The following is a 27,728-nucleotide window of genomic DNA, read 5'->3' as shown; positions in this document are numbered from 1 at the left end:
TATTCAATCAGTAAAATGCTCATGTGTGGGCTCACGACAACCCGAAAAGTGTGCCCCCATGTGGCACAGCACCGCTATGCAATAAATGTGAGGGCAGGTATGGTCGGTGACTGCTTAGTCAGCCCATACTTGTTACCATCCCACATGAACTCCACTAAATATCAGATCTTTCTTGAACAAGTTCTACCAGGGTTACTTGATGATGTTCCAGCAAGTGTGAGATGCAATGTTTGGTTTCACATTCCATAATGGGGTGCCTGCCCATTATGGAATGTGTGTTCGTGACCATTTGAACAGGCGTTTTAGGTGTCTTCGGATTGGCCGTGGTGGACCCATTGCCTGGCCCCACGCTCACCTGATTTATCGAGCCTTGATTTCTTTCTGTGAGGGGCCCTCAAATCTATCGTGTATGAATCGTCTATGGAGATGGAAATGGATCTCGTGGCGAGACTCGTCTGTGCTGCTGCTACTGTCAAAGAAACTCCAGGTGTGTTTGACCGTGTCCGCCAATCCATGCTGCATCGGTGTCACGCATGCATCGCGTCTCATGGTGGAACCTTCGAGCATCTGTTGTAACATCATGAAATGCATCCATCTCATACTCCATTGTTAATATTTTGTGAAATAAATGTTTGCCACTAATTACTGTCTTGTGTCATTTCTGGTTCTTGTGCCTCTGGTACTATTTTCCCGTGATGTTTCCAGTTATGGGTTCCTATGCGATTCACATTCCTTTAGATGTTACCTACTTCCCCTAAACATTTGTACCAATATTTTTGAGACACCCTGTATATATATATATATATGTTATATGATAGTTATTATAATAATATAATTATAAAAATTACATTTCAAAATACAAATTATATATATAGAGTATATAATAATTTTATTCTTTATATAGATTGATGTTTATTAAGTAAATATCAATTACAAATCACCACAAAATTAAAAAGATACTGTACATCTTTTTATAACGAAATAAAGTTATAAATTAAAAAAATAAGTTCAAGTAACTTAAACCCAAATTACATGGCACCCCTGGAATGTTGTTGTGGCACCCCGGTTGAAAATCACTTGTTTAACTTCTATTCTAGGAAAATTAATGGAGGCACTGGTTAAAGAAGCATTGGAGGATCATCTAGACAAGACTTCAGTTATAGCTCGGATACAGCATGGGTTTGTTAAGGGAAAGTCTTGTCTGACCAATTTGATTGGATACTATGATGTAGTCACAAAGGAACTGGATGCAAAGAATAATTTTGATATCATATATTTGGATCTTAGAAAGGCTTTTGATATTGTTGCATATGGAAGACTGCTGCACAAATTGGAGCAGTGTGGCATTGTTGTTGAGTGGTAGAAGACAGAGAGTGGTATTCAATGGACACTGCTCTTCATGGACTAATGTTATTAGTAGAGTCTCCCAGGGTTCAGTGTTGGGTCCATTGTTGTTTTCTGTATTCATCAATGATATCAATGATGGTATATCAGGCTTAATGTCCAAGTTTGCAGATGATACAATGTTCGGCAGGGTTGTTAATGACATTAATGATGGTACGCTGCTGCAACAGGATCTAGAAAAGTTGAGCAGATGGGCTGAGAGGTGACAACAGAAGTTTAACATTGACAAATGTAAAGTACTGCATATGGGAAGCAGGAACCATAGAGTAATGTATCAACTGTGTGGTACTACACTGACAATGGTAGAGAGTGAAAAGTACCTGTGGGTAATTGTGTAGGCAGATATGAAGTTTTCTGATCAGTGCAGATGGTCTTTTTTTTGTTTTTTGTTATTTGGTTTTTAGGAGCATTAGCAACTAAGGCCATATTGCTCCAGGGATATGCGGTGGTCATTTCCTGACCTTTCCGCATTCTCCGTATTTGGTGGTCACGGGCTCGAACCCTGGTCTAATCAAGAAGCGTGTGCTGTGCACTGCTGCTCCTGCCCACCTGGTTAGGAGGCACCTGGAGACATTCTGCAAGAACAGCTCATGGTGCCTTGTCAATGATAAACAGGAATTTACCTAGCAGGGATAAGAGGTGATTATCCCCTTGTATAAGGCAATGGTCAGGCCACATCTTGAGTACTGTATACAGGACTGGAAACCTCATTTTAAGAAGGATGTAGAGCTGTTGGAATGATAGGGCAAGAAGTTAGTGAATGGAACAAAGGGTTGCCCTTACAAAGAAAGGCTTGTTTCGCAAATTGTCTAGAGACTAGGCACCTCTGAGGTGATCTGATTGAGGTGTATAAATTCCATCAGCACTGATGGAAGAATTCAGTCAATGCTGATGGAATTCTTCCTCTTGCTCAGAGTAATCACCTGAGTGGGCATAAATTCAAATTGAGGAAAGACAGTTGTAGGATAGGCGTGCAGAAATTTGCCTTTAGCCAGCTGGTGGTTAATTGATGGAATAAACTTCCGTCTGTCGCTGTGGAAATTTTAGCTTAAACAGATTCAAGGCAGAACTAGAGAAACATTTGGAGTGAGTGGATGGGCGAAATGAGAAGGTGTGTGTGTTTTTTTTTTGTTTTTTTTGGCTGATACTATATAAGCTTGCTTATATAGTATCAGCCAAAATAAGCTAATGCTAATTTTATGAATGGGGTTACTTTTTTTCATGTGTGCAGGTGATCCTTAAAAAACATTGGCACATGGGCCTATAGGTTAAAATGCATCACAGAGTAACACATTTTGTTTCTTTAGCTTTATGCACAGAATGATAAAATGTCAGATACTGATAATTACATATGTAGAAGCATTATGCATGTGCTCTCAACAATGAAACTTTTTAGAATTGTATGGCAATATAAAAATATGTAAATATAGTTAAATATATATAAAAAAATGGACTCACTTCGATATAATCATATATGCAAGTGCTGTTTGATGATACTTCAATATCTATTTCTTGAAATGTAAGCACAGCAACTTTGTTATCATCTGCAATGATGTACCAGACACAATCTAAATTTGGTTCATAGTTACCATCTCCATCAAAATCTAAAGAACTCAGCTGACCAGATGATGCAATAATTGAACCGCCGCATCCCTGTAAGTGGCCTATTAATCAAAAAGGTATGGTATTATTAGAAGGAAATAAAATTTACAAAAAGTGACTTATTACAAGTTTTAGATTAAGAGTGCCATACTCAGAAATATTCATGGGCTGCACCACTGGCTCTTGGGGATTTGCAGGTGCACACTGCCAACCCTGGGTGGCATTACATATGCATTCACTAATACATATGGAGATTTCTGTAATTTAAAATTTTTATAGATTTAGCCCATCTTCTTTTAAATATCATTTGTAATATAAAAAGAGAAGTTTACCTCAATATAGTACATAGAAATATAGTACATTATTGAGGTAAACTTCTCTTATTATTTTACAAATATTGATATCAAAGTAGAATGTATTGAGCATTACAGCTCTGGTTCATACTATTTAAATATCATTACACTATATACATTATACAATTAAAGGTTACAATACTTAGACACCACACAACAAATACCTGAGGATTGGCAGGTTGACACTATATTGTAACCTATAAAGCAAATTAAATTTAAGTATTCTAACCTCTCAAGGAACGAAAGATATTAAGGTATCTTTATTAAGATATTAAGGAAAAATATTTCAATTTCATTATGCTATTTGATGTTAATCCATAAATTTACTGATTGTATGAAAAATTTGTATGAAAACTCAGTGATCATCACAAGTAAACTGTTTGTACATGTGCAGGCTCAGCACAGAGTAAAATGTAGTAGTTACTCTTTTGTTACTGTTTTACCATTTGGTGATGTACTTTTCATATTTTGTGCTGAGGGAATAGATGCTCAGATAACCTCAGCATCTTTCTGCGTGAACAATGTTTTCCAGAATAGGGCACAAAGACAACCATTCCAATTATTTATTGAAGGTCTAAGTTGAGAAATTAAAAAGTGCAGAATTGACCTATTACATCTGTGAGAGATATCCATAATGCTGATTTCATTTGAATAGACATGTTGAGATGCCTTCCAAAAATTCTAGACTAGGGCCAAGTTTTTAACCTGGTAGTAGGTGCATGCAAATCATAACAAATATAATCAACAGTACTAATATGTGCCCAACTTTCTTTAGTATTAGTAATGACCACATGGTGCAAGAAAGCCTATGTCTTATGCTGCACAAGCCAAAAAAAAAAAAACCCTGAATAAAATTATGATAAAAAAAAAAAACAAAACAAAAAAAAAACAACTAATTATTAATAAAAGAAAAGGAAATGAAACCTATCATCCTATGCATTTCCCTCACCCGAAGGTACTATCGAGATGTCCTTTGAATTTCTCCAAACTGTCAGCCTCTACCACCCATGTAGGCAACTTATTCCAGTAAGTTATAACTTGCTGGCTAAAATAAATTATTTTTCATATCTAGAAAATATTTTTGATTTTTCTGAATTCTGAATAACGGATATCAGTGCTTGACCTTTTACTAATGGATTTTAATAATTATTAAATGTAATTTTTTATTTTTTAATGAAAAATTTGAAAATTTAAAAATGTTTGTTTTCTTAGCCGTTATTTTCAAAAAAACAAATTTTAATTAATTCTGCTAAAAAAAAAAAAAAAAAACCACACAACATAATCATAAAACTATTAGACATTTTCTTCACAATTTTCTAATTGTATTAACTTGTTTGGTGCAGATGTTGGGGTTTTTGTGATTATCAATGACCTTACACACTTTGTTCATTTATCTACTAGCAAACTAGACAACTCTACGCCCAACAGTCTCAATCTTTTACTCATCAACAATTCTTCAAAGTACACAGTTAACATTAATGTCCTCAAGGTACCTCAGATCATGATCTGAGGATTGGAGCACTGATCCCAAGGATATTCTGACCTTTGTGTTATTTGGCATTATAAGAATGCAAAGTGGAACAATCTACATATAGTGAAATGATCCCCCACCCCAAGAACATTTTGTTTTAATATTCTAAGAAAATATAGGAATTGGTATTTTAAAAATAAAAGTGTTTTCTTTAATTTCTATGCTAAAAAAATTCAAGAAAACTATGTTAATAGTCAAGCAAACTGAAAGAAAGCATGAAAACATGAAATCATTAAGCTTGCTTCTCGAAATCCCACTTTAATCAATGAGGTGGTGTTTTGTGTTCTGCAGTTTTGTTGTAACTGCAGCATATCTGTACTGATTTTACTGCAAAAGTATTGGAACTTTTTGGTTTGCTGCACAATGAGACATTCCCATTTTTTAAAAAATAGCTAGTTTTCCCTATAGTTTGTTTTATGTTTGCTGTTTGTTTCTTGTTATGCAAAGATGAATGTGAATTTCTGTGAAGAAATAAACATCACAGTTGATGCAGAAACAGAAAATTAACTCTTCATCCACCCTGCATTGTGTGAAAAAAATATAATAAAATAAATAAATAAGTAAATAAATAAAAAATAAAATTGTACTCATACCAGATTTGTTTAATCATAATAACTCCTTTGATTTGTATTTGTTCTGGTAACAGAACTACAGGAAATTTTAACTATTGAAACTCAAAGTATAAACTGGCAAAAAGTGGTGTCATAGCAGACTTTTTTTTTTGAAATCCATATTGTTACAACATCTTTCTTTTATATGTACTGACGTGCAGAATTTCAAGTCAAATTGTCTATGGGATGCTGCACTAAAAATTAAAAAATTAGTACTAAATAGAAATTAGAAAGTTTTGACAACTTTTGTTTCTTGCAAGGAAAATATGGCATATTTTTGTATAAACTGAGATGTATCAGTGCATCTTAGTTAATGTTGCAATGTCAAACTTGTGGATGGGTCACTTTAGATATATAATTCTGTTTCATGTTATTATTCAAATAATGACAGTCAGGGAAAGATCCAGGTTTTGTGGGGCCTGAAGACTTATACAATTTTTGGGAGCCTCTTTAAGAAAAATACAAAATTAGGTATGAAACTGAATATTTATTTAGAATGAGAAAATAAATCACAACAAAATATAAATTAAAAAAAACACTGAAAAATACCACAAACTCTATAATACTTTTTTCCCTACATTTTTTGGCTGCATACTCTTTGATTGCCTCTTCATATATCAAAAGTTTTGTAATATAATCTTCTATAGAGAGAGAGAATCAAAGGATAATTCAGACTTTCCTCTAGCATGGTTGATCAAAATTTGTTTTTATTATTGATAGTTCAGAAAAGTTTCTTTCAGCTTCACAACTCATTATTGGTAATGTCATGTAAATTTTTAGGGTCGTTGTCAAATTTGGAAAAACCTCTATCAAGTTTCTTTTATATATGAGCTGTAAGATTTCAGGGCATTTCAAGTTTTCTTATGTTTCTATTTATGGTAGATGCAAACCGAATCTAAGAATGTTTCTTGGCTTGTCTTTGAATGAGATGTGCTCCCTTAGCTTCTTGTAGTTGATAAGATTAGCAGTGGTTGGGAATCTATAAAATAAATTCCATGCTTTATTTTTTAACTTCTTTGCTTTTATGCAGTCTTCATTCTACCAATAGTTAAGGGACTGGGGATTCGACAATGGAATTGATTACAAACCTGAGGGGTCATAGATTCAAACTGGGGAAAGACAGTTGTAGAATAGATGTGCAGAAGTTTGCCTTTAGCCAGAAGGTAGTTGATTGCTAGAACAAACTTCCATCTGTTGTTATGGAAGTTGATAGCTTAAATAAATTCAAGGCAGAACTAAACAAATATTTGGAATGACTGGATCAGTGAAATGGGAAGGGTTTTTTTTTTTTTTTTTTTGGCTGATACTGTATAAGCTTGCTTTCTTGCACCAATGCTAATGCTAATAAGTGTATATATATATATACATAAATCACTTTTAAAAATTTAAAAACTACTGACCCATGGTCATATATTTTACAGTTAAAACGGTGCCTCAACACATAGGAGGATCACCACCCCTCAGCAGAAAGGAGTGTGTCAGATGACTATGTCCTATGTGGAGCCGATATGGAATAACTTCCTCTTTACGGATCCTGTGCAGCATTCAATATTCAATTACAGGCTTAATTTCATATAACTTGCTTGCAACCTGCCCACGACATGAGCGTTGCCACTGGGAAATTAGTTTCTTACGTACAAATTATCTGTAGTCTGTATAGGGGATTAACAGGTAAGAGTTTTAGGACCACTGATTTGTCTGCCAAATCATTTCCTAAGATCCTAGTGTGGACGTGGATCCAGCAGAAACAAACATCAAATTTGGAATGCGAAAGGAAGTGCAACTTCTGCTGTATCAGGGGCAGGACAGGACAGGATAAGGATTGTACCTCATCGATGATAAGGCCTGAAATTAACTGAGGGAGTCAGTATATATTATACATTTTTTGTGGTGGATGGTTTGTATATGATCCAAGGCTAGTTCAACTGCATGCAGCTCTACAGTGAATACACTGCATTTGTGAGAGAGCTACTCAGATATCATAGTGCCTGGGAAGACAGGTACAGATCCCTCAGCCATTTCTGACTGAATCATCTTCGTACACTGGCAAGAAGTCATTGTTCAGATCAGTGAACTGAAAAAAGCTGCAAGTAGATAGCAGATGGAGTATTTCCCCAGTTGTTAAGGGAATAGTTGCAAAGGGAAACAAGAGCATGCCAGGGTAAACGAGGTTGCCCTTGTGATGGGGCAACATTGTCTAATGTAAGGTCCAAATCTCCGAGTAGCCTTTGGATATGACTATTGAATGGATAATTGGCAGTCTGGGCAGCGTTGTACAGATTTTCTTTCCCAATGTGGCTCAAAGACCGGTGTCTGCATGGGGGTATTTCAATTTCAAAGCATACTGTAGAGACAATTGCATCCGACGAAGTGAGAACGAAGGTTCGGTTGCTTTGACACAGAGACTCTGAACAGGAGATGTGCGAAATGTTCCAGTGGCAATATGAATAGCCTGATGGTGGATGGGATCCAGCCATCGAAGTACGCTGAGTCTAGCAGATGAATATACTTGGGAACTGTAATCTAATTTGGAATGCACAAGTGCGTGATAGAGATGCAAAAGAGTACATCGGTCAGCACCAAAGGAATTAGAAGAAACTGCATGTAGGATATTCAATGCTTTAATGCATTTCATACGTAGTTGACAAATATGTTGTAGGAATGTCAACTTTTTATCAAAGACAATCAGCAAAAATCTAGTCTCAGGCACTAGTGGATTAACATTCTGTTTAAGTCTCAATTAAGGTTCAGGGTGAAGGTTGCACTTGCAGAAAAAGTGTACACAGACCATCTTTTGTGAGGAGAACCTAAAGCCATTATTCACTGACTATGAATTCAGATGATCAATGGCACGTTGCAGTTGTCTCTCAGTAACTCTCATGTTGCAAGATTGAGAAAAAATCTGAAATCATCAACATAGAGGGCACAGCTATCAGTTGCAGGAAGTTGTCTATGATGGAATTCACTTTTATGGCAAAAAGCGTAACACTTAACACTGATCTCTGGGATGCCCCCTCATCTTGACAAAAAGGCTGAGAGAAGGTAGACCCCACACAAACTTGGAACAGACAACGGGATAAAAAGTTTTTAATAAACGTTGGGAGATAACCTCTAAGGCCAATGCTATAAAAGTCTTTTAAAATTCCAATTTCCAAGTTGTGTCACATGCTTTTTCCATATCAAAGAACACAGACACAAGGTGTTCTTGTTTTAAAAAGACATCTCGAATGGAAGTTTCAAGCCTGATTAAATGGTCCAAAGTGGACCTTTTCCAATGGAAGCTGCACTGCAATCTGGAGAGGAGCCCATTTGCTTCCAAATATCACATAAAGCATTGACAATTCTCTCCAGGATTTTGCACATTTAGTCAGAGCAATAGGATGGTAGTTTGTTGGGATTTTGGGATCCTTTCCTGGTTTAGGAAAGGCAAGCATCATTGCCTTAGGCAGGAACCTGGAAACTTCTCTCCTTGAAATAATCTGTTATATAGAAAGAGCAGTTGGTCCATGGATTTTGCTGACAGATGTTTGATCATATCATAATGGATAAGATCTGATCCAGCAGCACTTGCCTTGGAGCTGTTCTAACTTTTCCATGGTGAAGGAAGAGTTAGAAACAACTTCAATCAGTTAGAAACAACTCCAATCCAATCCCTATATTGGGATTGGATTGGATTTTTCTGGTGCATTAGCAGCAGTGGCTATTATGCACCAAGACAAAGGTAAAAATAGATTCCGGTAACTTTGAAAGAGGTTACCTGGTCAAACGATTAAGTATAAGTTTAAAAGGCGGTATATATTCTAAAAATATAAAGCTTATTTTATATACATATATATATAAATTAGTAAGATATAAAAAACTAAAAAGAGCTGACACCTTGTCATTGACGGATAAAATCTGATATTGAGTGTATAAGGCTCAGTCAGATAGTTAAAAGTGGTAAAGTGCATATTATTAAAATCTGGGCAATCGATTAAAATGTTTCAGGAATAAAACTGTATCACAGGACTCACACATAGGAGGATCATCAGCCCAACAGCAATGTGTCAGATGACTGTGTTCTATGCGGATACAAGCAAGAATAACTTCCTCCTTATGATTCCTGCACAGACTAGACTGCCACAGTTCAATTACAGACTTTATCTGATGTAATTTATTTGTAGTCTGTCTACTCCATGAATCCTGCCATTGGGAGTGTATTATTTGTCTGTAGTCTGTATAGGGGACTGACAGGCAACAACTATTAGTGGGAATTACTAATTTGGCTGCAGTGTCAACCAAATCATTTCCCCTAATCCCAATGTGGCCCTAGGAATCCAGCAGAAGTGGATACCGTATTCATGTTCATGAAGAGAGTGAATCTTCTGCTGAACTTGAGACAGAACTGGGTGAGGATTATATCTCACCGATAATAAAGCCTGTAAGATGCTCAAAGAATCAGAATATAAAATGAACCGTAGGTGGAAGTATTCACTAATGTGGTCCAGGGCTAACTCAACAGCATGCAGCTCTGGAGTGAATATGCTGCATTCGGGGAGAATCTGCTCTGATATGGTGGAGTCTGGAAAGACAGCAGCAGCAGATTCTACATATGATTCCAACTTCGAGCCTTCTGTGTAAACTGGCACAAAGTCAGAATGTTCAGCTTGGTGTGTTGAATAGAGTTGCAGGTAGACAGACAGAATAGAGTTGCAGGTAGACAGACAAGTATCTGACATTCCCCAGATTTTAAGGGAAAAGTCTCATGTTGGAACACTGAGCATGCCAGGGTGGAATGGGCAGCTTTGGTGTTTTGGCAACCTTGTCTACCTTGATTTCAAGTTCTCTGAGTAGCTCTTAGACATGAATATCAAAAGGACAATTGGCAGTCTGATGGACGTTGTATAAAATTTTTCATCGTGGCTCAAAAACAGATGACCAAGTAGGATGGTCTGGCAGGGATTTCAGTTTGAAAGCATACTTTAGAGACAACTGCTTATGTCAAAGCAATAACGGTGGTTCATGTGCTTCAACATACAGGCTCTGGACAGGAAATGTTCGACATGCTCCAGTAACGAGTGGGATAGCTTAATGATGAATAGGGTCCAGCCATCGTTTGGATCGTACTAATGCATGATAAATGCGTAATAGGGTGCATTGGTCCACACTGTAAAGTGTAGAGGAGAGACAGCAGAGAATATTTAGCTCTCTCATGCACTTGGTACAGAGTTGATGGTTGTGTTTCAGAAAGGTCAACTTTTTTATCAAACACAAGTCCCAAGAATTTAGTGTCTTGAACAACTGGAATAGCATTTTGTCTGAACTTCAATTCAGGTTCAGGATGAAGTTACACTTACGACAAAAGTGTACACAAATGGTCTTCTGTGGCGAGAACCTGAATCCATTAGCAAATGCCCAGGAATTAAGGTGATTAATGGCTTGTTGCAGTTGTCTTTCAATAACCCTCATGCTGCATGACTGACAAAATACATTAGTCATCAACATAGAGGATGCTGTTTACAGTTGAGGAAGTTGATGTGTGATAGCATTTACTTTGATGATAAAAAGTGTGTCACTTAATACTGATCCTTGTGGTACCCCCCTCCTCTTTGCAATAAGAGCGAGAGAGTGAGGATCCAACACATACTTGAAAAGAACAATTGGCTAAAAAGTTTTTAATAAAAATGGGAAGGTGCCCTCTGAGACCGAGGTGATGCAAATCTTTTAAGATGCCAGATCTCCAAGTTGTGGTTTCTGCTTTCTCCATATGAAAGAATACAGACACCAAATGTTCACGTTTCAGGAAAGCATCCCAGATGGATGTCTCCAATCTAATAAGATGGTCCAGAGTGGACTGGTTCCTTCGGAAGCCACACTGGATGTTGGTGAGAAGGTGATATGATTCTAAATACCATATTAAAAGAAAATTAACTATTCTCTCAAGGATTTTGCACAGACAGCTAGTCAGAGTAATAGGAAGATGATTAGTAGTGATTTTAGGATCCTTTTCCTGGCTTAGCAAAGGCAAGAATGGCCTTGCACCAGGCATCCGGAAACTGCTCTTCAATAAAGATTCTATTATATAGAAGGAGCAGGTGATCCATAGATTTTGGTGAAAGATGCTTAATCATTTCATAATGGATGTCATTTGGTCCAACAGCACTTGCCTTGGTAAGAATAAGAGCTCTTTTCAGTTCCTGTATAGTGAATGGCCCATTGTAGGGATAAATTAAGCCCTTAGATGTAAAATGAAGAGCCTGTTTTTTGATTTTATGTTTCAGGACCAGGAACTCTGGGGAATACGAAGAGGTCACAGAGATGTTAGAGAATGCTTCCCCAAGAGAATTGGCTATTGTAGTTGGATCTGCAATAGTGCATTCATTATAATCTAGGATCGAGGAATGTATATTTTCCCTTCATTCTCCAGATTTTATTCCAGACCAATTTAGTACTAGTGGACCAAGTAATTGATGACGTAAAACGGATCCACGATTCCTTTTGACTCTGATGGCAGATGTAGCATGATGCACGTTTAAAGCCTTTAAGGTTGGTTGTGGTAGAATATCATTGGAATATCCCCCAGACTTTGTTTTGGTGCTGTGCATTGTGAATGCCACCATGGTTAGGGAAAAATTGGAAACCAGGCAGATGTTTTTGGAATGGCATTCATAGCTGCTTAGATGATATTTCCTGTGATGTACATGACTGCATCATTGATAGGCTCCTGACTGATGGCATTGAGGTCAAAATCTGACTGATGTTGGAAGGCAGCCCAGTCAGTCTGATCAATCTTTCACCGTGGTAACCTGAAAGGAAGACACTGTCTCCCACTGTGTAAGCAGGTTATCACAGGGAAGTGATCACTTCCATATCGGTTCTCCTCCACTTCCCAAGTGAGTGAATGGAGTAGAGAAGGGGAGAAGATAGCAAGATCAATGGCAGAAAAGGTACAGGCAGGCATGTGGAAGAAGGTGTTTGTTCCCACATTTAGAAGGGAGATGTCATTGTCATTTAGCATATGTTCTATGACTCATCCCCTTCCATTGTTGGTAGCACTACTCCACAGGGTGTTATGTCCATTAAATTCCCCAAGTAAGAAGGGGGAGGCAACTGTGTTACAAGATCATCAATGAATTCCTGGGAGATGTCGGTCCCAGGTGGCAAATATATAGAGCAGATGGTTAACAAAAAACCCACTATAAGTTGAATTGCAACAACCTCTATGCTGGTTATAAGTAGCACAGGCTGAACTGGGGTCTGGTTGTCTAAAATGATAGCCACTCCTCCATGAGCAGGATCATCCTCAATTCTATCCTTAAGAAAAATTGTGATGTTATGCATGGTGGGGTCAAAATTTGCCTTTAGGTAAGTCTCCTGCAAGCAATAGCAAACTGGCTTGTGCTTTTGCAGGAGGGCCTTGATGTCATCAGTATTTTGCTGGAATCCATGACAGTTCCACTGTAAGAATTTAGTCATTATTTTGGCTTGGTGTGTTCATCGGACAGCTTCCGAGGTGCTGAGGGCTTAGTTTTGTCAGTCTTGGATTTATCTTTTTTGGGGAAGTATGGATGCTCTTCCATGTTCATTTTCTCCTCCACAAAGAGTTCCAAGACTGATTCATCCAGTACCTCCTTATCCTCTACATCCATTGTTTCTAGTATTACAGTTGGCTCTTCCAATCTTTTTGGCTTTTCTTTACCACTTGGTTTTGGTAGTGGTGGAGCACTAGGAGGTACAGATATTGGAATGGCAGCTGACTGTGTTTTTTGGGTGGACTTTCTTGTGAATGCAATAAATAGTGAGCAATCAGAGTGAATGATTCTCATGGTGGTGTAGTCATCTCAGTTTGTGTATATAAAGATAGTGCACTTTGCAGAAACCTTCTGGGCACATGATGGTTCCCCACTATTTATTGGTTGGATACATTTCCTAGCCAGAGACAATCAGCTCTGTTTTTAATTTCTTTTTCATCCTTCCACTGCTGGAATGCTCTAGAGTAGGCAGGGTGCTCTCCTTGGCAATTTACACAGATCAGTTTTGAAGCTGAACATTTCTTGCTCTCGTGGTCTTTAGCACCACATCAAGCATAGGCAGGGTTACCAGGGCAAGCTGTTTGTGAGTGGCTGTATTTTTCACATCTAAAACACCTCAGTGGGTTTGGAATGTAAATCTAGCCTGCCTTGATGGAACTTTGAGGCTGTGGAGTGTTGAATGTTAGGATGAGAATTCGGGTAGGGACAAGATTTCCATCCTTTCGTATCGATATTCTCTTGCCAGCTGTCACTCCTTGGTCTTTCAATTCAGAGCAGATCTCTTTTTCTGATTCATGAAGAAGGTCTCACTCTGATATGACACCTTGTGAAGAATCCCAAGTTTTGTGGGGGTTACGATGATAGGTATTCCCCCTATGGATGTAGAGTTCAGGATTTTTTCTGCTTGTTTTGCGCTTGAGGCTTCGACCAAAAGGTTGCCAGAAAACAGCCGTTTTACAGATCAATCGGGAAGAGAGAGAGACATCTTCCAGATTGAATGGAGAATGAGGAAGAACAGTGTCACTTATGGTGGTGTGTCCTCAGTTCTGGCTCTTTTTACCGAGATGTTTTCATTGTTGTCATTTCGATTAGGTAGAGGCTTTGTTGGGGCCCCAGAAGAAAGAGAAAGAAAAAGAAAAAGAGAGAGAGAGAGAGAGAGAGAGAGAGATTTGAATTACTCATAGGAGTAAAAGAAAAATTTCAGATGCCCTAAGTACTTCACCCATCATGGGGCCCTATGAGGAGACACCCTCTCGTGAACTAGCAGGTACTGCTTACATGAATGGGACGCCAAGTTCGCTCAGAAGCATCATACCCACATTTCCAATAAGCCTTGATCCCATCCCAGGACCAAAGGGAGGGAGAATTATTGGAACGCAGTTGACCCTAGCAGTAAGAACCACCCGCCAATTGATCCCAGTTGGGCCGGTCTAGGACCACCCGTCTTGTTGAAGCAGGGGCTGAAGTGGTGTATTAAGGCTGGGTCCCTCAACCACCAGGATCCCCCTTTCTGAGTTTCCACGGGTCATGGCGCACAGCTGCACATGCTGGATTCCAATGATCTATCCCTGGAGCCCAGGTATAGACGTTAGATCCCAGTGATGCTAATCTGAAAGTCCAGCCGCATCACTGGGATGTCCCCTCACCATGTACAAGTGCCTATGTCAAGGGGCCATTACAGGGATGAGAATTTTTAAATTTAAAGTTTTTTCAAGTTTGTCATTCCAGACCAGAAATTCTTGGGAGTAAGAAGATGTTGATGAAATGGCAGAAAAGGTCACCCCAAGAGCGTTGGCTATTGCAATTAGGTCTGCAATAATGCATCCATTATATACCAGGGTCAATGAGTGTGCAATGTATATTTCTCCTTCATTTTCTGGATTTTGTCCCAGACAACTTTACTGCTGGTTGACTGGATAATAGTGGATGTAAAGCAGATCAAAATTTCCTTTTGGCTCTTATGACGAATATATCGTGCTTTGGTGCATGCATGTTTGAAGTCTAAGAGATTGGCTGTGGTAGGATATCATTGGAATGTCCCCCAAGCTTTGTTTGTGCCTTTCTTTTTTTTTTTTTTTGCTGCTGCTGTGCATTCAGCATTCCACCAAGGTTTTGGAAATGGCTGAAACCAGGTAAATGTTTTCGGAATTGTAGTTGCAGCTGCATGGACGATGCTTTCTGTGATGTATGCCACTGCATCATTGATAAGCTCCTGACTAATGTTAAAGTCTACCAGGTGTTGAAACTCATTCCAGACTGAGACATGTGGCAAAGAAGAAAAGTGCATGGGATGCATACAAATTATCAGGAGATACAGAAACCTGTAGTAGATATAAATTAGTTTGTAATCAAGTCACAAAGGATGCTAGGCAAGCTAAGGTAGATTATAATAAGTCTTTGGCAAAGAATGCAAACAAAAGCAGCAAAGACTTCTATGCATGTATTAACAGTGGATTGAGCCACTTGAGTCAATAGGTTAATTGTTGATGACCCTGCTCAGGTTGCTGACAGACTGAATAGATATTTTGCATCTACATTCACGCATGAGAAATTCTTTAAGGAATGGAATATCAGAAGTTTATCAAACTCCAACAGGGAGCTAAAGAACTTTGTGATAACTGAAAGGAAAGCAGGAGGGGAAACTGTTGAAGATGGACATAAAAAAATGGCACCTGGGGTGGATGGGATCTATTGAATAATATTAAGGGAAGAAGAAAAGAAGGTGAATAAACCCTTAGCCATAATTATGAGAGCATCCTTGGATTCAGGAATTGGATTGGATATGTGTGAATATATCCCAAATTCATTAAAGACGGATCAAAAGGTGACATGAGTAACTACAGACCTGTTAGTATAATATCTATTCCAGGGAAAATAATGGAGTCACTGGTTAAATAAGTAATGGAGAACCATCTGGATAGGAATGCAATTATACTGCAGTCATATCATGGATTTGTTAAGGGGGCAGTCTTATCTAACTAATCTAATAGGTTACTGTGATGCAGGGACCAAGGAACTGGTTGCAAAAAATAATTTTGATATCACATACTTTGATTTTACAGAGACTTTTGATTCAGTTGAACATAAAAGACTACTGTATAAACAGGAGAAATATAGTATTAAGGACAAGTTTCTGCTGTGGATAAAGGGATGGTTAAGTGGAAGAAGACAGAGAGTGGTTATCAATGGGAACTGCTCTTCATGGACTAATGTTATCAGTGGGGTTCCCTGGGGTTCAGTGCCAGGCCTATTGTTGTTTTCAATATTTATTACTGATACCGATGAAGGTATATCAGGCTTAATGCCAAAGTTTGCAGTTGATACAAAGATTGGCAGGGTTGTTAATGACAATAAAGAGAGTATGCTACTGCAACAAGATTTAGAAAAATTAGGTCAATGGGCTGAGAAATGGCAGTTGAAGTTTAAATTGACAAATGCAAGGTACTGCATATGGGTAGCAGTAATCTCAGAATAACTTATCAATTGGGGGGGGGGGGAACTACACTCTGGGTAGTAGATATATAATAATATAAACACTTGATATAGGACACTTGGCAATACTGTTACAAAAATAATAGCACTGTTGCATCCTCATGTGAAAATTATTTCTTACCAAATGTAGTCCGATAAGCAGCCGTAAATCCTTTGGCATTTACAATCGAATCTGAAAGAAAATGAACCGTTAAAGTGTTGTTTGTGGATTTTATGATTGGAGGAATTGTCTCTCCACAGTATTGACCCAGTAAAGGTGCTGAAGAACCAATGCCATCCCTCACAATTACAGCATCGTAAACACAATTACTGCTACCTTCCACTTCAAAACTCAGAAATCTGAAAAAAAATATATATAATTCATAAATAATTAGGACTGATGACTATAATATTAAACAGACATAATAATAAATTAGGGACCTATCAAAAATTATTGAAACTCAATTACCTTTGATAAATTATATGTGGATACACTACTTTGGCAAAGACCACCTGAATGTTATTTTATGTCAGATGTGTTTAGAGCTTGTTTCCTTAATTCAAAAATTCATGCTAAGTATTTACAGAGCATTTTTGTGATGTATTACATTTAACTATGTGCAAGTTGCAGAAAAATATTTTAATTAAATTAGAAATATGGAGTAATAATAAATTAACAAATGGTGTTTGAGTGTTTCTATCATTTTAAATTGAGGATTGTCAAACAAACAAACAAGCATTCTGATATCCTTTTATGAGTAGACATAATAAATAGAAGAATAAGTAATTTATAGCAAAATAACATAAAATTAGTAAAATTGTTGAGTTATATTTCAAAACAAGGCACTGTGCCCAAAAACTAGTGTTTGTATATGCAGAATATTTGAAAACTGAATGCAGTTCTGTACAAAAATTACGAAATTAAAGAAACAACAAAATGCACTTCTGTCATTTCAGGAGACTGATGAAAAGGTGTGTGCTATAAGATATATATAAATATATATATATATATATCTTATAGCACATGCTGCATGTTGTCCTGATCTTCTGTTATCCAAACTTAAAAAAATATATATATAAAAAGCTTGTAAAGGCAAACAAGTTCAAGATGTGGAAACTGATAAAATGCACCAAAGGTTTTGGTAGTTTTGAAAATTGATTTTGTGAAGTGTTTTCAGAATTGGTAAGAACAGTGGTTATTTAGTTATTTATTTTTGCATTTTGCTGAGCTGACTAAGGCCATGAGATATAACTGTTGTCTTTTAAATTGTGTCTAATCTAAGGAATGCCTGTTTCCTGGATGAAAAACTGAAGTTGTCAGGAAGAAAAAAAAAACAAAAAAACAGGGATTTTAATCCAGATATCGGTCATGCAGTGTCGATGATTAGTAATAACTCTATGCTACTCACAAAAGTGGATTGAATATGCTGTATATGTGCTGAAGAGCCAACTTTGAAGGAGGCTTCAGAGATTCAATCTCATTATTTTTGATCAGCTCTCATATATCACCTTTTAAGGGCACAAAAGGTAATATAGTTGTACATGTTGGCACTAATGATATTAAGAGTAGGAGACCGGCAGAATTACTTAACAAGTACAAGCCACTGTTGAAAAAAAGCCGTGAATTAGGGTTGAATTTGAAAGTGTCTGCAATTCTACCCAGACACAATAGGAGGGAGTGTATGATGAGAGGCTTATTGATCAATTCGGCCCTGGAAAGATTGTGTAAGGCTCAAGGGTTAAAATTTTTTTCAGCCTGGTCTGTACTTGTTAACAGAAGGGACTGCTTCTACAGGGATTGGATACGGTGACGGGTTTTGGTTTTATTGGCGCATTAGCTACTAAGGCTATAATGCGCCAAGACCAGGTCATTTGTAAAAAAATTTTAAATTTTCAGTGACCTAATTAGTTAGGTCACTATGTCAAAAGGTATAGCAAATATATAAAAGAAAAATGTAAAAATTTTATATACGAGTAAAAATATTTATTGATTTTAAAAAGCTAAAAACAGCAGACACATTGTCATTGTCAGATAAAATCTGACTGAGTGTATACGGCTCAGTCAGATGGTTAAAAGTGGTAAAACGGATATTGCTAAAATCTGGACATTCAATTAAAATGTGATGAATAGATAAAATGGTGCCACAGTTCTCGCACATAGGACAGTCATCTGCCCTCAGCAGAAAAGAATGTGTAAGATGACCGTGTCCTATTCGGAGGCGAGCTAGAACAACTTCCTCCTTACAATTCCTGCGCAGACTAGACTGCCACGGTTCAATTACAGGCTTTATACGATATAATTTATTCGCAGTCTGTCTATTCCACGAATCCTGCCATTGGGAATGTATCTTTTCATGTACTATTTGCCTGTAGTCTGTATAGGGGACTAACAGGCAGCGGTTATTATTGGGAATTGCTGATTTGGCTGCGGCGTCAGCCAAATCATTTCCCCTAATCCCAATGTGGCTGGGAATCCAGCAGAAGCGGATGTCATATTCGCGTTCATGGAGAACGTGAATCTTCTGCTGAATGCTAGACAGAACTGGATGAGGATTATACCTCACAGATATTAAAGCCTGTAATATGCTAAGAGAGTCGGAATATAAAATGAACCGTTGGTATTGGCATTCACTAATATGATCCAAGGCTAACTCTACAGCGTGCAGCTCTGCAGTAAATATGCTGCATTCAGAGGGAATCTGCTCTGATATAGTGATGTTTGTAAAGACAGCAGCAGATCCCACATATGATTTTGACTTCGAACCGTCTGTGTAGACTGGCGCGAAGTCGGAATATTCAGTTCGGTGTGCTGAATGAAGCTGCAGGTAGACACATGATGGAGTGTCCGACTTTCCCCAGTTTTTAAGCGACAAGTTGCATGCCGGGACACAAGCATGCCAGGGTGGAAAGGGTTGCTTTGATGTTTGGGCAACCTTGTCTACCTTGATATTAAGTTCATTGAGTAGCTCTTGGAGACGAATACCAAAAGGACGATTGGCAGTCTTACGGGTATTGTACAAGTTTTCCCATCGTGGCTCAAAAACGAAGGGCCACGTAGGATGGTCTGGCAGGGGTTTCAGTTTTAAAGACAACTGCTTACGTCGAAACGATAACGGTGGTTCGTTTGCTTCGACGTATAAACTCTGGACAGGAGATGTTCGAAATGCTCCAGTAGCGATACGTATAGCCTGATGATGGACAGGATCCAGCCATCGAAGTACACTGTCTCTGGCTGAAGAATATACTTGGGACCCATAATCGAATTTGGATTGTACAAGTGCACGGTAAAGCCGTAGAAGGGTGCATCGGTCTGCACCCCAAGATAAGGAGGAGAGCGAGCGGAGTATATTAAGGGCTCTTGTGCACTTTGTGCGGAGTTGACGAATATGATCCAAAAAAGGTTAATTTTTTGTCGAATATGAGTCCCAAGAATTTTGTGTTCGCTGCTACTGGAATAGCATTTTGTCCGAGCCTTGATTCAGGTTCAGGATGAAGATTACGCTTGCGACAAAAGTGTACGCAAACGGTCTTCTCTGGCGAGAACCTGAAGCCATTAGCAAGTGCCCAGGAATTCAGACTATCAATGGCTTTCTGCAGTTGTCTTTCAATAACCCTCATGTTGCACGACTGGCAAAAAATGCTAAAGTCATCAACATAGAGGGGACTGTTTACAGTTGGAGGAAGTAGTTCTGTGATGGAATTTATTTTGATGGCAAAAAGCGTGACACTTAATACTGATCCTTGTGGTACTCCCTCCTCTTGTCTAAAGGAGCGAGAGAGTGAGGATCCTACACGAACTTGGAACGATTGATTGGCTAAAAAGTTTTGAATAAAAAAGGGCAGATGCCCTCTTAGGCCTAGGCTATGTAAATCTTTTAAAATGCGAAATCTCCAAGTTGTGTCACACGCTTTCTCCATGTCAAAGAACACCGACACCAAGTGTTCACGTTTTAGGAAAGCATCCTGGATGGATGCTTCCAATCTATTAAGATGGTCCAAAGTGGACCGGTTCCTTCGGAAGCCGCACTGGATGCTGGAGAGAAGGTCATTTGTTTCTAAATACAATATTAAACGAGAATTGACCATTCTCTCTAGGATTTTGCACAGACAGCTAGTCAGAGCAATAGGACGATAATTGGTGGTGACTTTTGGATCCTTTCCTGGCTTAGGAAAGGCAAGAACGATTGCCTTTCGCCAGGAGTCCAGAAACTGCCCTTCAGTAAAGATTCTGTTATACAGAAGGAGCAGACAATCCATAGATTTTGGTGAAAGATGTTTAATCATTTCATAATGGATGCCATCTGGTCCAACGGCACTTGCTTTGGAAAGAGTGAGGGCTCTTTTCAGTTCCTCTGTAGTGAACGCCCCGTTGTAGGGATAGAGGCCCTTGGACTTAAAATTAAGTGCTTGTTTTTCTAGTTTATGTTTCAGGACCAGGAACTCTGGGGGAGTACGAGGATGTTGCGGAGATGTTAGAGAATGTTTCCCCAAGAGCATTGGCTATTGCAGTTGGATCTGCAATAGCGCATCCATTATAATCTAGGATTGAAGAAGGGTGGGATGTATATTTTCCCTTCATTTTCCGGATTTTATCCCAGACTACCTTAGAGTTGGTAGACTGGTTAATAGATGATGTAAAACGGATCCACGATTCCTTTTGACTCTGACGACGGATATATCGTGCTTTGGCTCGTGCACGTTTAAAGGCTATAAGGTTGGTCGTGGTAGGATATCGGCGGATTATCCCCCACGCTTTGTTTTGAGCCTTTTTTGCTGCTGTGCATTGTGAATTCCACAAAGGTTTGAGAAAGGGTGGAAACCGGGCAGATGTTTTTGGAACAGCATTCGCAGCTGCTTGGACAATATTTTTTGTGATGTACTTAACTGCATCATTGATAGGCTCTTGACTGACTGTGCTAAGATCAAAATTTGCCTGATGTTGGAAGGCAGTCCAGTCAGCCTGATCAATCTTCCACCGTGGTAACCTGAAGGGAAGACATGGTCTTCCACTGTGTAACGAGGTTATCACAGGGAAGTGATCACTTCCGTATGGATTCTCCTCCACTTCCCAAGTGAGTGAAGGGAGTAGAGAAGGGGAGCAGATAGAGAGATCAATGGCAGAAAAAGTACGGGTAGGCATGTGGAAGAAGGTGTTTGTTCCAGTATTTAGAAGGGAAAGGTCATTGTCATTGAGCATACGCTCTATGACTCGTCCCCTTCCGTTGATGTTAGCACTACCCCACAGGGTGTTATGTCCGTTAAAATCCCCGAAAAGTAAGAAAGGGGGAGGCAGCTGCGTAAGAAGATCATCAAGGTCTGCCTGGGAGATGTCAGTCCCAGGTGGCAAATAAATGGAGCACACAGTTAATAGAAATCCCACTGAAAGGCGAATTGCAACAGCCTCTATGCTGGTTGTAATTAGCAAAGGCTGCACGGGGGTCTGGTTACCCACAAAGATAGCCACTCCCCCATGTACAGGGCCATCCGCAATTCTATCCTTTCGAAAAAATGTGATGTTGTGCATGGTGGGATCATCATTTGCCTTTAGATATGTCTCCTGCAAGCAAAAGCAAACTGGCTCGTGCTTTTGCAGGAGGGCCTTGATGTCATCAATATTTCGGCGGAATCCACGACAATTCCATTGTACGAATTTCGCCATTATTTTGGCTTGGTGGGTCCATCAGGCGGCTTCCGAGGTGCTGAGGGCTTACTTTTATCAGTCTTGGATTTATCTTTTTTGGGGAAGAACGGACGCTGTCCCGTGTCCATTTCTTCCTCCGCAAAGAGTTCCAAGACTGAATCTGAGGGTACCTCCTTCTGCTCGACATCCATCTTTTCTTGGGTACTAGGGGGGAATTCCCCTTTCTTATTCTTTTCTTTAATAATTACCTTTGTTACTTGTGGGGCATTAGGAGGTACTGATATAGGAGTGGCAGCTGATTCGTCCTTCTGTGCAGGTTTTTGAGAACTTAACAGATAACGTGTGATGGGAGTGAAAGACTCCTTTGGAGGAATGGTCATGTCCGTCTGAGTTCCGACGGAACAGCCCCCTGCTACCTTCTAGGCGTAGGTAGGTCTGTTGATATTCAGGGGTTTGACCGATTTCCTTGCCTCCTGGTATGATATATTTAGCTCTGCCTTCAGCCGTTGAATTTCTTTTTCTTCTTTCCACCTCTGGCATGCTCGTGAGTAGGCCGGGTGTTCGCCTTCACAGTTAATACAGGTGGGTTTTGCGGCTGAGTATGCTGTTGTTTCGTGGTCCTTTGCACTGCATTCAGCGCATGCAAGGACTGCACGGCAGGCCATTTGAGAATGTCCATACTTCTGGCATTTAAAACACCGTAAAGGGTTCGGAACGTATGGACACACTGAACAATTGATGTATCCAGCTTTAATCTCGTCAGGAGGTTTAGGAGAGTTAAAAGTCAGGATAACACTCCTAGTTTTAACAATTTTTCCATCTCTTTGCGCAGTAATTCTCTTAACGGCAGTAACTCCTTGTGGTTTCAATTCTAAGCAGATTTCCTCCTCGGTTACGTCGAGAAGGTCCCATTCCGAAATGACACCTCTCTATGAATTGAGTGTTCTATGTGGTGTCACTGTTATGGGTATTCCTCCGATTGATGTTGCACGGAGTAGCTGCTCAGACTGCCTGTCAGTTTTGGTTTCAATTAAGAGGTCTCCAGAACGGAGCCTCTTAACCGATTTGGTTGACCCTGCTAACCCATCTAACCCTTTCTGTATGAAGAAGGGCGACATTTTGCCAATCGGTTTTTCTGTGGTAGAATGAATAATTAAAAATCTTGGAACAGGCCCTGATGATATTTCTGTTTGCTGCCTCTTTGTAGCAATAAGCTATCAATAGCTATCAGTATCTTTTTCTAAAGTTTCAGATAGGGACCGGGTTGGGGCCCCTGAAGAATTTAGTTTTTCATGATTCATAGAGTTTTTTATATTGTTCAGTGCCCGGGCTCCCCATCCACCATGGAGCCCAAAGGGCCGCCCACTACCCAGCATGCAATAAATGCGCTCGGGAGTGGGATGCCAGGGCTACCCAGACACTATACCCGCACCGCCGGCAGCCTAAATCCTGTCCCTCGGATCATGAGGGTAGGGGCGTGGCATTGACACGGTTGACCCTCGCAGGCGAGCCTACTAGCCGATTGATCCTAGCCGGGCCTTCCAGGACCACCCGTCTTGTCGAAGCAGGGGCCAAAGTGGTGTTGAATTGAAGCTTCAAAATTGAAGCTGGGCCCCTCAACCACCAGGATCCCCCTTTCCGAATTTCCATGGGTCGCAGCGCACGGCAAACACGCCAGATTCCATTGATGTAAGCCTGGAACCTGGGCTGTGGGCATTGGATCCCAGTGATGCTAGTCTGGAAGTCCAGCAGCGTCACTGGGAGGTCCCCTCACCACGTACAGGTGCCCAAGTCGAGGGGGGGGATGGGATACACTTAAATAGAAAGGGTGCAAGAATATTTGCTGATGCTATGTGTTAGGCAGTGTTAGATGGGTCGGAAAACTGCTAGCTTGGGGGGATACAAGGACTAATAGATTAACAGTAGCCACTGGCAGAGGTGAAAGTGATTCCTGCACTGCTTCTATTGGAATGACCAGAAGCCTGGAAAACAAGATGCAGGATATTTCAGAGACTGCTGGGAGTCATTGCGATACAAGTAAACACATGGGTTGTGTTAGGGTAGCTAAGAAAAAGAACAGATGAATGTATACTTGCGTGTACACCAATGCTAGGAGTTTGGTAAATAAATTTGATGAATTTGAGGTATTGCTCAAAGCTTCAAAGGCGGATATTGTTGGGATATCAGAGACATGGTGTCACGCAGAACTGGAATTTGGGGAGTACAACGTCTACAGAAAGGATAGACAGGATAGGAAGGGAGGAGAGGTTATACTATTAGTTAAGGAACACATAAAATCCAAGGACGAGTAGCCAGTTGACATCGCTGGACAGTGCAGTGTCGAGTCAGTTTGGTGTGATAAAAGCATTGGGAGATCAAAATTGATCTCCCAGTACACTCTATAGCACACTAGGAGTGTGCTATAGGCCTAATGATTCTGATGAGTATAATAAGAAACTGTACAGAGAAATAGAGTGGGCCAGTAAATCAGGGAGTCTTATAATGGGGGATTTTAATTTCCCAGATATTGACTGGAATTTCTGGGTTGGTCACTCACACACTAGCAAGGCTTTTGTGGATTTACTGGATGATTGTTTTCTACATCAGCATGTTCGGGAGGCAACTAGAGGGAGTAATACTATTGATTTGATTATCAGTAGTGATTCTTCATGCATTAAGAACCTGCAGATAGAGGAACAACTAGGTGGCAGTGATCACAGTGTGCTGAAGTGGGATTTACTCAAAGAGGTAACTACCATCAGGGGTAAAGGGAAGGGTTACTGCTTTCGTAAAGGCGACTATGATGGTCTGAGACAGCATTTAAATTCTATACAGTGGGACAAACTGATGATGTTACCAACAGCAATATTGTTCAAGGTTTAGGCCTAAATGGATGTCAGAGGAACTAATGAGACATATGGCAGAGAAGAAAAATGCATGGGATACATATAAATTAACACGTGACACAGAAGTCTATGATATATATAAGTTGATCTGTAACCAAGTTACAAAGGAGGTTAGGCAGGCGAAGGCAGATTATGAGAAATCTTTGGCAAGGGATGCAAAGAAAAACAGCAAAGAGTTCTTTACTTATGTAAACTATAGAAGGAAGGGGTTGAATCAGATTGATCCACTTGATATCGATGGTTCAACTGTTAATGATCCTGCTCAGGTAGCTATCAAACTAAATGAATATTTTGCATAGACATTCACACACGAGGAGTTATTCAGCAAGGGGAATGCCAGAGGTGTATTCAACTCTGGCAGTAAGCTAGATAATCTTGTAATAACTGAGAGTAAAGTGGAGGAGAAATTGTTGAAGATAAACACAAGAAAAGAACCTGGGGTGGATGAGATCTATCCAGTAATGTTAAAGGAGGCAGCAAAGGAAGTAAGAAAACCCTTAGCCATAATTATGAGAGCTTCCTTGGTCTCAGGGGACTGGAGATGTGCAAATGTGACCTCAATTCACAAAGGAGGATCAAAATGCTGACACAAGTAATTATAGACCTGTGAGTTTAACTTCTGTTCCAGGAAAAGTAATGGACGCACTGGTTAAAGAAGCACCGCAGGATCATCTAGACAAGACTTCAGTTATAGCTCGGACACAGCACGGTTTTGTTAAGGGGAAGTCTTGCCTGACCAATTTGATTGGATACTATGATGCAGTCACAAAATAACTGGATGCAGGGAATAACTTTGATATTATATACTTGGATCTTAGAAAGGCTTTTGGTACTGTTGCACATGGAAGACTGCTGCACAAATTTGAGCAGTGTAGCATTGGAGGCAAATTGCTGCTATGGATAAAGGGGTGGTTGAGGGGGGAGAAGTCAGGGAGTGGTAATCAATGGATGCTGCTCATCGTGGACTAATGTTATTAGTGGAGTCCCTCAGAGTTCAGTGTTGGGTCCATTTTTGTTTTCTGTATTTATAAATAATATTGATGATGGTATATCAAGCTTAATGTCCAAGTTTGCAGACGATACAAAGGTTGGCAGGGTTGTTAAGGACACTACTGATGCTATGCTGCTGGAACAGGATCTGGAAAGGTTGAGCAGATGGGCTTAGAGGTGGCAAATGAAGTTTAACATTGACAAATGTAAAGGACTACATATGGGAAACAGCAATCCCAGAGCAACGTATCAACTGTTTGGTATTACATTGACAGTGGTAGAGAATGAAAAGGACCTGGTGGTAATTATGCAGGTGGATATGAAGTTCTCTGAGCAGTGCAGACGAGCTGCAAGAGTAGCTCATGGTGTCTTATCAATGATATAGAGGAATTTTTCTAGTAGGGATAAGGAGGTGATTATTCCCTTGTATAAGGCAATGGTCAGGCCACACCTTGAGTACTGTATACAGGTCTGGAGGCCTCATTTCAAGAAGGATGTAGAGCTGCTGGAACGAGTACAGAGAAGGGCAACAAGATTAGTGAATGGAACAAAGGGTTGCTCTCTACGAAGAAAGGCTTATGTTTTGCAAATTACAGTGTCTGGAGACTAGGCACCGGTGAGGTTATCTGATAGAGGTGTATAAAGCCTTGAATGGTTTGAGCATGCTCAATGCTGATGGGATTCTGCCTCTTGCTCAGAATAAGCACCTGAGAGGGCATAAATCCAAATTGAGGAAAGACAGATGTACGATAGATGTGTGGAAATTTGCCTTTAGCCAGCGGGTAGTTGGTTGGTGGAACAGACTTCCATCCCTTGTTGTTGAACTTGATAGCCTAAATAAATTTAAGGCTCAGCTGGACAGGTATTTTGAACGAATGAAGGGGTGAAGTGGAAGTGGTTTTTTTTTTTTTCTTTTGGGCTGATGCTGCATAAGCTTGCTTTCTTGCATCATATACCTCTACTAATGCTAATGCTAATATGGAGGGAAGAGAGAATATGACTGAACAGGTAATTAAATACCACTACATAAAGACATAAATTAGTATTATAGGGTAGGCAATGACATTGCAAGAGCAACTGAGTGTGAAGTCTAAGGGAAGTTTTTGGAAATTTTAATTTATATCATATACCAGTTGTGTGCAAAGTGTGGGGAGGGGCTCCCCAGAGGGGTCGAGGGATAAATTAAAGGGTGTTGCAGAAATTTTTTTAAATAAAATTAGTTTTTGTGTACATAAAAGCTAAAAAAAGCTGTTGTTAAAATTACTTTTTCAATACTGTAGGTGTACAGACCTTACTACTTGAATGAAGTCTGAGGCACAAAATGAACCTACTGTCACTCTTTATTTTTAGGGTATGTGTAATGCTGTTTTTGTTTGTTGTTTGTTTTGTTATTTTGTTTTTAGGAGCATTAGCAACTAAGGACATATTGCTCCGGGGATATGTGGTGGTCATTCCCTGACCTTTGCTCATCCTACGTATTTGATGGTCACGGGCTCTAACCCAGGTTTAATCAAGAAGCTGTTGTTGTAGTTGTCATGGGGTTTTTTCGGCGCATAAGCTACTTTGGCTATAATGCACCTATTTATTTATATTAAAGGAAAAGAGAAAGAATCATACTCTCTGAAATGTCCTTAATCAGAAAAGATTAAAAATTCTAGTTTGCTTCAAAAAACAGAAAAATTCAGATATTTTGGCCTTGTCACCAATC

At 39.5% G+C, this 27,728-nt stretch overlaps 1 protein-coding gene across 1 annotated transcript in view; it reads right to left on the bottom strand.

Annotated features, from left to right (window-relative positions):
* Positions 1-27,728, bottom strand: part of LOC150088287 (cubilin-like) — a 1,623,406-nt gene that overhangs the window by 253,237 nt on the left and 1,342,441 nt on the right. The window contains exons 39-40 of the mRNA XM_090370104.1: positions 16,626-16,843; positions 2,863-3,068 (exon numbers count right to left, since the gene is read on the bottom strand). Coding sequence (XP_090226230.1) covers positions 2,863-3,068; positions 16,626-16,843 — 424 coding nt within the window. The remainder of the gene's footprint in view (positions 1-2,862; positions 3,069-16,625; positions 16,844-27,728) is intronic.

Source organism: Mastigoproctus giganteus, chromosome 3, assembly GCF_048544385.1.
Source record: "Mastigoproctus giganteus isolate SK-2022 chromosome 3, ASM4854438v1, whole genome shotgun sequence".
Classification (NCBI taxonomy): domain Eukaryota; kingdom Metazoa; phylum Arthropoda; class Arachnida; order Uropygi; family Thelyphonidae; genus Mastigoproctus; species Mastigoproctus giganteus.
This window is presented reverse-complemented; position numbering and strand designations above follow the sequence as displayed.